At 30.7% G+C, this 13,458-nt stretch overlaps 2 protein-coding genes across 3 annotated transcripts in view; one reads left to right on the top strand and one right to left on the bottom strand.

The window, feature by feature from the left end:
- The window catches only part of LOC125831618 (E3 ubiquitin-protein ligase BOI-like), a 236,953-nt gene that overhangs the window by 77,545 nt on the left and 145,950 nt on the right, over window positions 1–13,458 (top strand). The window lies entirely within an intron of this gene.
- Window positions 183–5,029, bottom strand: LOC125831593 (two-component response regulator-like APRR2). Of its 2 annotated transcripts, XM_049510761.1 has the most exons (12): window positions 4,900–5,029; window positions 4,310–4,505; window positions 3,694–3,773; window positions 3,485–3,551; window positions 3,179–3,225; window positions 3,013–3,090; window positions 2,372–2,917; window positions 1,980–2,120; window positions 1,379–1,654; window positions 1,184–1,252; window positions 965–1,042; window positions 336–567 (listed from the first exon to the last, which is right to left on the bottom strand). In XM_049510761.1, exons 2-12 carry the CDS (start codon window positions 4,437–4,439, stop codon window positions 400–402), a joined length of 1,680 nt encoding a protein of 559 aa, XP_049366718.1. In that variant the 5' UTR covers window positions 4,440–4,505; window positions 4,900–5,029; the 3' UTR covers window positions 336–399. The 2 variants fall into 2 exon arrangements, with proteins under 2 accessions (XP_049366719.1, XP_049366718.1); XM_049510762.1 differs by lacking the exon at window positions 4,900–5,029 and having other exon boundaries at window positions 183–567; window positions 4,310–4,568.

The following is a 13,458-nucleotide window of genomic DNA, read 5'->3' as shown; positions in this document are numbered from 1 at the left end:
GAGAACCTATTTTTCAATATGCCCCGCTACTTCCGCTTCAAATTATTTATCTTTATTTGAATAGAATAAATAATTAATGAAGAAAAATTATATTTATAATTTTAAAAAGTTAAATTATTAAATATTTTTAAAAACGTGTAAAAAGGAAATACGATAGATAATTTGAGACGGAAGGAACATATAAAAAAACGAAACATTTTCGCTCAATCAAACCCAACCACGTGGCTGATTCTGTGCCACACAGCAGTAAGGGACAGCACACGAGCAAGACCTTTATCGGATCAGTTAAAGGATCTACTTTTTTTCTTCTGTGTCGGGTGAAGTCAATCGCCACGCGCATGGGTAGAGCGTTGAAACACGCGCCTCCGTGTGTGGGACTCCCGGTGAGCAACCGGCATGTCAGTAGGGGCGATGAGAGCGGCGGTGGCGTGGAGGGACGGTGGAGATGCCTTGTTTAGAAAGTGCGTCGAGAACACTCTCCGTTGAAGGAGGTTTTAGGCCCAAGGGTAGAGGCAACCATGGCTTGTTTATTGCCTCCTTCACTACTTTATCTATCACCTCCTCTGCCTGCAAAACCCCACATTAACATTTTAGAGAAAAAAATTTAAAATAAAAAATGATCCAATGAAGAATTTAAAGTTTATGAATTCAAAAACGACCCTTCACGGTTAAATATTTTAATATATACATAGAATTTGAGCAAAAGCTTAATTGCCATGAAATGCAACATGCTAGATCCGCCCTTGCATCCATAAATTTGAATAATTAAAAAAAGTAGAAAATGAAAACTTTTACATAGTGTGAAAATATTCAGCACTACTATGTCAAAAGTTTAATTTGTAGTGTATTTTGAAGAATCAGCGCAAAGTAACATTTGCATTCGATGTTACGTCAAATTATATCATGTTATCATGATTAAGTGATTTAACGAAGTAAAATTAAACATTAAGTGTGACAAACTTACCGGGTGAAGATCAGCTGATTTCTCTATTATGCTATATCTATTCTGTATTCCCTCAGCCCTGTGAAATCCAGATGCATTCTGCATTATACAACAAATGTACAGTTATGATTTATGAACATGGTCCAATATAATTGTGCATTCACATACAACAGCTAGCCAATATATGTTGCTGAATTGAATGTGAACGTTCAAAGTAGATCGTAACACCAACGAATTTACCTGAGGGTATGGCGTACATGATCCTAGAGATGGAGGCGTAACGGGGCAACCCCATACATCAGCGTACAGCTGCAAGTAATCAAATAACACAGAGTTTTACAAGTCCTTGAGTTCAGAATTTATCGAAACACTTAATGTAGGTAGTTTCAGCTAAAAAATGAAATAGTTCATTAGTTTTAAGGACATTAATAGTACCCCTGGTTGAGGATTCCAGTGCCATGTCTCAGGTGGTTGCCATCCAGGATAATAAGGCGAACCCCACATATGTGCACCATTCGGGTAACCTCCTGGTGGTATCCAGGCAGGATAGAATTGACCAGCTGTCGGCGCATGGTTAGAATGATAGTTTGGGAAGGCCATGACAGGTTTATGTGGATAATAGGTCCTCTGTACTGAATCTCTAGGTTGAGGACGAGGCCATCTTTTTTCGTCCTCCTTTGGCAAAATTTGCCTCCGCTGCATCCTGAATTTCTGCATGAAGAAAGGGATGATGTTCTTAAACTGAGCAATATAATAGTCTGTTTGTGTTTGCACAACTTGCTTTACAATGTCACCCTAGGCTTTATTTTAGCTAAGGGTCTGTCAGAAACAATCTCTCTGTCTCTATGAGGTAGGGTAAGGTTTGTTGTTCCTTATTAAATTTACTGCATTATGAGGTTAGATATCATGCTCCTTTCTATCTAGCAGGCAGGATTTGTTTTTTTTTTTTGCATTCATTTTCATGTATCGTAATAACTTCAATTGAAAGACAAGAGTACTAGTAAATTATGAAAGAGCAGAACAAAACTCAACAAACCTGGAGATGGCTAGCTATATTATGTCTCGTCAGGCCTTCTACTTTCATCAGCTCTAGTATTCGAGAAGGAATGGCTTGATCTATACCAATTTTCTCGACTGCTTTAACAAATTTCTTGTGTAGTTCAGGTGTCCAGTCTACCTGGATTTTAGGAGAGACGAAAGCTTACTCCCACAAGCATGTGATTCGAAAAATTCATGATTCTTTAATCTATGCTGAGTTAACTACATATAATGCTAAAAAGCACAAGGCAACTGTGCTTAAAGCCTATTCTGATTGCCAAATATCAAATTCTACTTATTGTTTAAGACATCAAAATCTCATCTAACATTTGCAAGTTAAGAACAAAATCCAAAGTAACTATCAACTAGTCAGCAGTTGTTCGATCTTACCTTCATTTTCTTCTTATTAGCTTTTGTCCCACTTGAACTATGGAGACCATAAGCTTTGTTCGGGTCAGCAGAACAAGCACTGCCATTGTCATTACTTCGTGAACAAGTAGCAATAGGATCCTCCATATTTTGATCAGCAGCAGAATCATGCTCCTCCTTTGTGATAGCCTCTCCTAGTCGCTCGGAAGAATCTGCCAAGACAGTAGTCTCAGCAACAGAATCGCAACAAGTAGTTTCGACAGATTTTGTGTCCCCTTCATGCACCCCACTATCTTGTTCATTTGACAAGATAGTATGATCTTGGAGATCACCATCATCCACTAACCTTACTCCTTGTTTCTGTTGTGGGGTTGAAGGAGCTGGATATTTATCGCAGCAGGATGATGATGTTTTTTGGTTTTCCACCACAGAGGTCAAGGGTTCAGCTTCATTAGTATTCTCATTATCTGCTTCGCGCTTTACTGGTTGGAGCTCTAGCATGGACAAAAGAGATTCTTTAACCGGCTTAAGTGACTCAGAGACATTCTTTCCTCCAGAATGAAATGCCTGTTTCGATTAATAAAAGTCAGATATCCTCTACATATAATAAGCTCCACAATCTAAAAGAACATATTTAACCCAGTGTAGTTTCGGTAAAAAACCTTGTGAACTACATGCTGCCATATATTTCTCAGTTTATCATCTGATAATGGTTTCTGAAGGAACTCAACTGCACCGAGCTGCAAGAAAAAAGTATATAAAGAATTGGTATAATTCCACAATATTTTACTTATTTACAAAGTTGTATCAAATGAAAATAGATCTTACCGCTATACACTTCATCATGATGTTAATAGAGTGAATATCTGACACCACTGGAAAAAAAGATAGGATAAAGAAGTTCTATCAGAAATATTTCACTTAACAAGCAAGATTACCAAGTTCTACTGTTTCTATGATGTTTCTTAGCAGAGATAAGTTCGTGCTTTTCACAATATCATTTTATGAATCCAGATAAAGGAATGAAGTTAACGCTAGATCCAACTTAGTAAAGCAAGTATCAATTCCAAGAAAACAAGATTAGGAGTTTAGCACCACCGAGAATGCGCCTAATTACAATACAGAAGCACTTACTTATAGTTGGTAGATCTTTAGCACTTTCGAGAAATTTGAATCCTCCATCGCTGTTGCCAGCACTTACCTGGTGACAATAGACAGACACAAATCATAAAGGGTAAACAGAACATTAGCCTTGGTTAACTTTCTGGTAATAAATCACTACAAAGTGAGAATTGATAATGAAATAGCTTATAACTTTCGTCAGGACACAAAGATATATATACCTCTACAATGGCAACATGGAATACTTCCGACTTGCTTGAGATTGCAGACAAAGCCTCATTCTCATTGCAGAATGTGTGAACTGCAAGGACATGAATGATTGTCACATGTATGAAAATGAACTTTTAGGAAGATCAACTTAAGGCCCTATGATCGACTCGAGATGTACTTTTAGAAGCTCAGTCTTTGCCTCTAAAACATTGTTGGGGATAAATAAGATGAGGCCTCTAGGAGTTGCTACAAGCTAAATCAATCACACTGATAACTCCAAGGCGATTTATAGCTTCAACACTTAATTTTGTATAGTTTAGTATTTCACCAGTTGCTAAGCTAGTACTATACTATAAGAGGCAGTTCTATTAATTACCTTCTCTTTTAGTAGTTAAAGAAGTAAATGGAAAATTTGAAACAAAAAGCTAATTTCTGGCCTTAATTTCCATCAAAAGATAAGTACAACTCACAAAGCCCCTTATTGCTCTTATTCACAAAAATAGAAAGATGGATAGTTACAGATCACTGTATTTCACCCTCCTTTGGTAATAAATGCAAAAGCAATTGGATGTGAAACCTATAAAGCTTGAAGTAGAGATCAAAACTAAAAAAAAATAAAAAAATTACCTATATAGTCCATTTGTTGAAGCCTTGATCTCATTTGAGAGGCAAAATTGGAGTCTTTATCAAGAAGGAGGACTCTGAGTCCTTTTGGGAAATCTTTCCACTCCAATAATTCATTCTCAGTGCAAACCATTTCTGAATTGGCATCCTTTTCAGGCACCCAAACAAGCCTCTAATTATGATGCTCACTTCTCAGCATCTGCACACATGAACAAATTCATTAATCACCAAAAACCTGTACACTTTTTAGTTAGTCACAAGATTTTTTCAAGAAAAAAATGAAAGATAGAGGACATGCTGCAGCAGCATATAAAAACAAAAAACACAAAACCCCATGTAAGAATTGAGATAGATCTTCAAATATAAACAGAAAAAAGACAATAGAGAAAGACCATGTGAATACACAAATGTCACAATCCAAAGACAAATTACTTGATATCAAGAAAAGAGGAAAATTGAAAGAAGTAGTTTTTTTTCATACCCTTTGATGCATGGTGAATATGTACTACTTTTGAGAAAATGCATATAACAAAAAAGAAAAGAAAACAGAATTCACAAGTAGTACTAGTTATTATATATACATTTTTCAATACCTCAGAGAAGTGCAAACTGAAAAGGAAAGTTCTTAGTAATATTGTTTGTTTGTTGATTTGTATGGTATTATTGATTGTAGATATTGCAGATACTAGAGAGTATGTAGCCGGAAATTTAAGAGAGAGAGAGAGAGAAGAAAGAATGGGTGACAGTAAGCCTGAAAAAGAGTGTAATGAAGAAGAGAGAAGAGAGATTTAAGTAGAGATGCTAACCCTGAGGGGTAGCTCAGCTGGTAAAGGCCTGGGACAAAGTCCTTCAGGTCGCCGGTTCGAGCCCCAGCAGGGCCACTGGAGGCATTACAAACCGGCCGCGTCTCCAGGGCCCCGTGGAACTAACCGTGGTGGACCCGCCTTGAAACAGCGGAACCCGGTGGATACAGCTAGTCGGGTTCGCAAAGCGACGCCCGGAAACCACGGTAAAAAAAAAAAAAAAAAGTAGAGATGCCTGACTTGTCTGAATCGTTGTTTTCTGCTATTGCGGACCACACTATACAAAAATGGCTACTTCACCATTCGTCAATAACTTTATACTACCCTACCATTCTGTTTGACTTAACACATGGCCCAATCTAGCAAGCAGCTGAATTGGTCTATCATCTGAACTTTCATCTTATCGGTGAAGATTGAATCCATTAGTTTAAAAGTATAATAGAGCAATTTATGCCGTTTAAATTCTGAATCCATTTCTAAATCAGGTGAATTTTGTACTTGTAATGAAAAATCCAATAAATATTTAACAAAAATGACTTGGGGATCTACTAACAAAGTGTGTTGTTTGTTCAAGTCATAGAAAATGAATCTTTTAAGCTTAGCTATTCTCTTGATCAAGTGTTCAGATACCTTGGTCAAGATGTAGGCCTTTCAAATGGGTGGAAACTCACAAACGTTAAATTCTAAATTCGCCTTTAATCTAAACACACCTTATCTTTACCCCTTTCCCATAACCTTCATCCTCCATCCCACACGTATACCCCTTTCCTCTCATTGTATCGTCTCTACTCTGAACATACCTCATTTTCACCCATCCCTATAACCCTCATACTTATACCTTCACTTCTTATGGTATTTGTTTAAAGTATATAAATATTTTTTGGATAATATTTTTTAATTATATATCAAATAATTTTTTTTAATTATATATCAAATAATTTTTTTAAAAAAAGTAAAAAACCTACAACTTATTTTCGTTCATACCCAACACACCCAAATTTGTGCTACGCGTGGTGTAAACATGAGTGTGTTCATTCTTTTCTTTTTTTCATTAGAGTAAATAGATAAAATAAAAATATAAAAAAAGGGAAAAGAAAGTGCTCACGATTTATGGTCAACACTAGGGCATCTCCAATCCTATTCTTTGTTTTATTCTTCAAATATAGAGTTCTATGTTTACCAATTCTCTATTTTATTCTCTAAAAAAGAATTTTATTCTCTCTCCTCAATATTATATTATTATTTTTATTTTAAATGGTTTCTTCCTTTTTCCAATTAATCATCCTATATAATTGTCATGTAATATAAAATTTTATTTTTTTCAAATTCTTTATATAATAAAGATTTATATTTTATTTGTAAAGAACCACTACGAATAATTGAAAAAAAAATCAACAAGCACAACCGCAATCACAACTACAAATTTTCTTGGTTTTTTCGAATATTGTTAAATTTGGAAATGACTTACCGGTTAATTAAATTATTATTGTGCTTTGTAAAATTATTATGTATTGTATTGTTATCTTGTATTTAAATTATTATGTTATGTATTGTATTTTTAAATTAAAATTTTCATTTTTTTATTTAAATTTTGTGCATTCTTCATCGTGAAAATTAATAAAACTATCAAATAATATTCACTTAAAGTGACAATTTTTTTTTTAAATTGAAATATTATTAATTTGGGATGAAAGTAGTATATATTAAATAATATATTTTTAAAAATATTATATTACATTTAAAAAGAGTTATGAATATTAGAAATTTAATTAATATATTTATATGAAAAATAATATGTTAATTACAAAATTATAGAAATAACAATATAATATTCAAAAAGTCAAATAGAGTGTATGAATAGTAGTTTTCCAAATTTGGAGAACTATTATTCAACTCTCTATAATTGAAGAGTAGATGTAAAATAGAGAGTATTTGGAGAAGACACTCTCTATTTTACTATCCAAATATAGAGAATGGAAAGTAAAATAGAATAGGAAAGAGATAGTCTTACTATCAGCCTTTCTCTCATAACCTTTTAAAAGATTGCACTTCACTTTTGGGGTGTTTAGTGAATAATAATGCCATTGTTATTGCCTCCAAAATCTCATGAAGGACACCTTTTTTAACTCAATATATAATGCAACACTTTAATAAACTTCCCACTTATGATCATATGAAGCTTTTTCAGTCATTATTTTCTTATTGTTTATATAACTCATTAACAATACTGTGCTCATAATTAACTTTTGAGGAGGACAAACAGTTGGTGTTACTTACTCCCTCCGTCCCTATTTACTTGTCCATATTTCCTTTTTTAGTTGTCCCTATTTAGTTGTCTATTTTGACAAATCAAGAAAGGACAACAAATTTTTTCCTATTATACCCTTATTTACACTTCTTGAAAATTGTAAAAGTGTATGTTGTTTCCCTCCAATTTATTTCACTTTAATTCAAATAAGTGGTTGTAATTTTGAAGTGAAAAGTTGTCATAAGGGTAAAATTGTAACTTCACTGTGCTAATCATTGTTGCCTTAATCTGTGTGCCATTTCTAAAGTGGACAACTAAAAAGGGACGGAGGGAGTATTATATAAGCATGGTTCAAAAGCTACAAAACTTTTTAGATGATTATAATATTGTACCTTTTTATTTTAAACTTAATTAATTAATGACGTCAGATTAAATATTCTGACTGATCTGACATTATGTTTTTTTTTAATTTTCTACTTAATAAAATCTAGTGACCCTTGTTGCTTTTCTTTTTTTATGACGCAGATATTAGTGAATGATTAAAGAAAGTAGGTATATGTAAATAAACTCATTAAAGTCTTATCATTCAATTTAAGCTTAAAAACTAAAAAAACAAATTCTTGTACAGTTGTACTATAAGCTTACTTAAGAAGGAATTAGGTATTTTCTTCTACTTAAATTTTTGATATATTTGTATTTTCTATTTATACTCAAATTTTCGAGCAAAAAGTGTTTCATCATTCTTTTTTAAGATATGGATTTCAAATAGTACTTTTTGTCTTTTGTACCAAAAATGGGAAGAAAAATTAATATTGTTAAGCCATATTGTCAGAGCAGTTTTATTCTGATTGATTTTGATTAGTTATCAAAGATTTCATAATGAAACTAGAAACTAATTGAGGTTAGTAGAATCATAAGGGTTCATTGGGAAAAAAATCATAACATGATATAATGTGCTTCATGGCCTTGTTAATTCCTCCGTCTCATATTAATTGTCATAATTTTTTTATACGCTTTTAAATAAATTATATATAAAAAATACATTTTACTAATTTATCCTTAAATGTTTCCAATGTAAGCAATATTATTTACTTTCAAAAAAATAATTCATTTCAAGAATTAAATAAAAACTAATTTATTTTAAAATTTTATAAATATTTTGAGACAACTATTTTTTAATAACATTGAAAACTAATATGGGAAGAAGAAGTAATTAGCCAAACTTTTGACCAAAATATTTTTATGAGTTCTCCTTGTCGTAATTAAAAGTGATGCGAATAAATAGTGGACCACTCACCAACTAAGGAATGAATTTTTTATTACAATAAATAAATAAATTATTGGAAGTACTACCAAAAAATAATAATTATACTTTTATTTGTGGATTTTAGGATTAATTTGTATTTCCCATTTGTTAAACTAAGAGAGTTTTTCAAACATATATCAATGACTTAGTTATGCAAGAGTTACTTGAGCATGTATTAATTTCTCTCTTGAATTAGCAAGAAAACATGAGGTGAACAAGTAAGAAAATAAAGAGGCGACTAATTAAACAAATGTTGTTGCACTAGTACTACTAAAAAAATTACTACAATATTTTAATTGATGTTTAGTGATTATTCTTATGAATATTTTAATTAAATTAGTGATAAAATAAAAAATAATAATGTTTTCACATGAAAAAATTAGGAAGTTTTTCAATGTTTCAATGAAAACCTTCCATCATGCATCTTTTAATGAGTTGGTGATGGGATATACTATTAACCATGTGATTGAGTTAAAGTATTTTATCTAATTCCTTGTAAATGCTATTTATTTTATTTTAGTTAATATAATAAAGTCTTTATTTAAATAGATCATTGTGTTAATATGTGTGTCCATTACTTATACAGTAGACAATTTTTGTGTATGGAGTTATTTAATTTATACGCGGAAGATGGTTCTTAAAAGTTATAAATTAAATGTTCACAATCAAAGATGTAGTTAGACAAACATCTTGATGATTATATTGTAGCACAAGATTAAATATAATTCGATCTTAATCATGGAAATGCTTAAATTCTAACTTCTTGTGCTACTACATTCCGTGTGTATTGAACGGACCAATTAGAGATGTTCGTTTATGTTCTGAATATTTTAAACAACTTCTCTAGTCCATTACGTATACTTATACTCTTGATCTTGATATAATTATTATGATCTATATAGTTTGAGTTATTATTTTAATCTATTAAAATATGAGACTCTATTATGAGTCAATATATTCCTTATAGTTTGGGTAATGACAAATCACCTTAGTGAAATAATAATTAGTTGATAGAACCATGTCTCGGACTTGAGATAGACGATACCCCTTTATGAATACTTATCAGTTTTCACGCGAAAAACCTGAAAGTGGATTAATATCCGTCAAGTGAAATAAGTTAAGTATAATAATAATAAAGAATTAAATTAATCAATAAATTAAATTATTTAGAAAATTTAATTTAATTGATTGGTGTCAGTAATTCTAACATCAGGAGTTAAATAAGATGTAATGGTAGATTTTGAAATTAAATCGAGGAATGCAATTACCGTTTTTAGTGGAATAATTTGCAAATTATTACAATATGATTAATTCATTCTTTTACTAATTAATATTATAATTAAAAGCCTCAGTTAATTAGTCTACGGTTTCTACTACGTCGGACTAATTAACCAGTTATGAAAAGGAAAAGATATGTTTCGGAAGAGTAATTTTTACTGGTCTTCTATAAAGGAATAAAATCAGATGTTTTAAATAAGTTAAATTTTGATTTTAAAATGATTTTTCTTAAATAAAAGGAATCAAAACGTTTTTGCTTTTATGAGTTTTAATTGTCCTTAATTTCTCCTAATAGCTAATGAAAGTTATGTCCCCAAAAACTTTTCTGTAAAAATTTGAGGATAAAAAAGGGGACTTCCCGAAAGAAAGAGATCAATCTTTTATGAAAATATTTGCCCATACAAACTACTGATTGGAAAAGAATTAACGAAGGAGTAATAGTAGAAGGTCGGAGTTCTGGAACGAGTTATGCAAAATCTTTAACAGGTTAGTGAATTATGAATTTTGTTTTTTCTTGATTTATATTATATGTTATTATGTAATTCGTGATCATGTACTATGCTTCTGCTGCATACATAAATTGTGTACTCTGACAGTTGGTTCGCTGGAAAATGAGTGAAAAAATTATGTACATCATATAATTTTTTTATTGATTTGTGGTGGAAAAAACCTTGTATCTAGTAGTGTAGTTTTTTAACTAAGAAGAAAAGGCTTAAAATAGTCTATTATCTTTGAGTTTAGACTTAAAATAGTCTTATTTCTTTTTAGTGGAGCATTAATAATCCTGATTCTTTAATAGAGTGGTGCATTTTCAGTCTCCATCTTAACCAACGTGAGTTTTTTGACAGAGTAGTAGGTTATGCACCTGCGCCTCAATTGAAAACTAAAATCTGAAATCAATCAGACCAAATAAAATATAACCATTCATTCACAAGGTGCTAATATATACTTTTTTGGTATTTTGATAACCAAAAAAAAATCGATATCCTTAAAAAAATCATGGACAAAGGTGCTGTGATTCTTTATTGTTTGTCCAAAGGGATTGCAGCTATGTCATGGACAGAGGACAGCTTCAGAATGTCATGGAGGAGACCACAATAAGTTGACATATTTATCTTTTAAGGATGACCGTCTGCAGCTTAACCATAACGAAATTGTATGATGCTCCAAACAGATTATATTTTTTGGTATCAAAATATCAAAATAATATGCATTAGAACCTTGTGAATGAATGGTTATACGTTATTTAGTCTGATTGAGTTCAGATTTTAGTTTTCAATTGAGGAGATGCACCTATTGCTCCGTTAAAAAACTCACGGTGGTTAGGATGGAGACTGAAAATGCATCATATTATTAAAGAATCAGGATTATTAATGCTCCACTAAAGAGAAATAGGACTATTTTAAGTCTAAACTTAAAGATAATGGACTATTTTAAGCCTTTTCTCGAAGTTAACTCACCATAAAAGGATATTATATAGTAGATGAGACTATTTCTTTCTTAATTAAAGGTCTCGATATCGAGTTTTTGATTTGATTTTTTTTAGGTAGATGGCAATTCCCCTCAAGTGAGTCCTACGCAGCCCTAATATGAATTAGCGGATTCTAATACTAATAAATAATTACGAATATCGAATGGAAAAAAAAAAGTTAATCCAATTTTTTTCTTTTTCTTTTCACATTTATTTGTTGCTAACCTACATAGAGTAGGTTATTTAAATCAATATGTAAATTCAGTCGTCCTTGACGTTGTTGTATTTATTATGTTGATGATGTACGTATAACTTTTCATGTCATCTGCATTTTTATTTAATTTGATACAACTAACTAATAATACATTCACTTCTGAATTGCCTCGTGTAGGTCCTACACTTTTATTCCAACTGGTTCTGAAGGGATTGGGAAGAGTTTAAATATTGATTTAAACGGATTCGACTCTTCTCCATTTCTCTTTTCTCCATTTTTTCCAAGTTTTAGCTTAGATTGGAGACATATGTCATAGTTTAAAATTAATGATTGAGATCTAATTAATTAAAGCAAAGTCCTAACCGTAGTTATTTACTTTCATATATTTGCTTTTTAAATATTTTTGCAATCCAACAATTTTAGATTTACATTATATTTTTCCTAAATATAATTAAAAGAATTTATTTTTTTAATTACTTGAATATTTTTGCTGATATTTTACTTTTTTCCCCTAACGTTTTACATTTCTCAAATAATATTTGCCAAATATAAAAATTAAAATTGTGACCTGACATTTTTTCTTTTAATTTTAAGAGTAAAATAAATTTTGTCACTCAACTTTAAATTCTTTCGTTCTCCCTAAATAGAGTCCATACTACTCTATATATAGACACTATAGCTCTTAATACTCTATTATAATATTAAAAACGTTTAATTGTATTATAATTTTTTTCAAAATAAAATAAAATATTTAGTAAAAGTTTTAAATACGTATGCAGGACAGTAAATAATTTTTTTATAATATATTTAGGGAAAATATAATGGATTGCAAAAATATTTAAGAAACAAAATATAGAATTAAATAACTATGGTTAGGACTTTACTTTAATTAATTAGATCTCAATCATTAATTCTAAACTATGACATGTGTCTCCAATCCAAGCTAGAACTTGGGGAAAATGGAGAGGAGCCGGATCCGTGCACGAATTTAAACTATATAAATCATTCCAATAAAATGAAATCTCTTGTTTTTTTATTATTTGAATATAAGAAAACAATATTTAAATTTTTTTACGTATAAAAATGAAAATCTTTCTTTAAAAATATGTAAAAAGTTAGAAAATCATTCTCCCATAAGATGATGATGATACAATTTTTTTTTTACATTATTGGTATAGTACGTATTATGTGTTATTTGTCATATTTACCCTATCAATGAAGCTACTTCGTATTATTTTTTAAGAAAATAATTTACTACACACTCGTGTCACTGAAATAATTAAAGAAGAGTTAATGCAAGTACTCCATCCAATCTACTTGTCACATTTTTTCGCACGTTCCAAAAAAAAAAAAAAAAACTAAAAGAGTAATTTAATTAAATTATTTTTTTAATCTCAATCTAGATAGTCTTTCATCAAATCAATCTCTTTTCATATTTATTAAGTATAAAAATAGAGATAAAAGCAAATAATTAATTATATTTTTTTTAAAAAATAACAACTATTTTAGACTTTTTAATAAGCACAAAAACTATAATAGATCGGAAAAAATATTAAACTGATATACATAATGAAGGGTCATATCCAGAAGTGGTAGATAAGTGTAATAACTGACTGATGAGCCCATTATATATATATCAGAAATTCAACCGGCACAAATTCCAGATGAATATGAAATTCGTTTTGAAAAAGCACGGAAAATAGGAAGCTCCGAATATATATAATTTTAAAGTGTATTAAAAAGTTAAACAATATTTTCCTCAATAGTGAAAAGACACTAAACTACCATTATTTACTTTGCATGTTGTCGATCACGTGATGGAACGTAATTGC

This window comes from Solanum verrucosum, unplaced genomic scaffold (assembly GCF_900185275.1).
Source record: "Solanum verrucosum unplaced genomic scaffold, falcon-dt-bn FXZP01000049.1, whole genome shotgun sequence".
In the NCBI taxonomy this organism is placed as follows: domain Eukaryota; kingdom Viridiplantae; phylum Streptophyta; class Magnoliopsida; order Solanales; family Solanaceae; genus Solanum; species Solanum verrucosum.
This window is presented reverse-complemented; position numbering and strand designations above follow the sequence as displayed.

What these genes read in the sequence shown, in the direction of transcription:
- LOC125831593 (XM_049510761.1), bottom strand. Translation starts at nt 4,439, where the DNA reads ATGGTTTGCACTGAGAATGAATTATTGGAGTGGAAAGATTTCCCAAAA. An exon ending in GGCAGCATGTAGTTCACAAG is followed by an intron (nt 2,918 to 3,012) that starts GTTTTTTACCGA and finishes TAATCGAAACAG; the next exon opens with GCATTTCATTCTGGAGGAAA. An exon ending in CATGTACGCCATACCCTCAG is followed by an intron (nt 1,043 to 1,183) that starts GTAAATTCGTTG and finishes TGTATAATGCAG; the next exon opens with AATGCATCTGGATTTCACAG.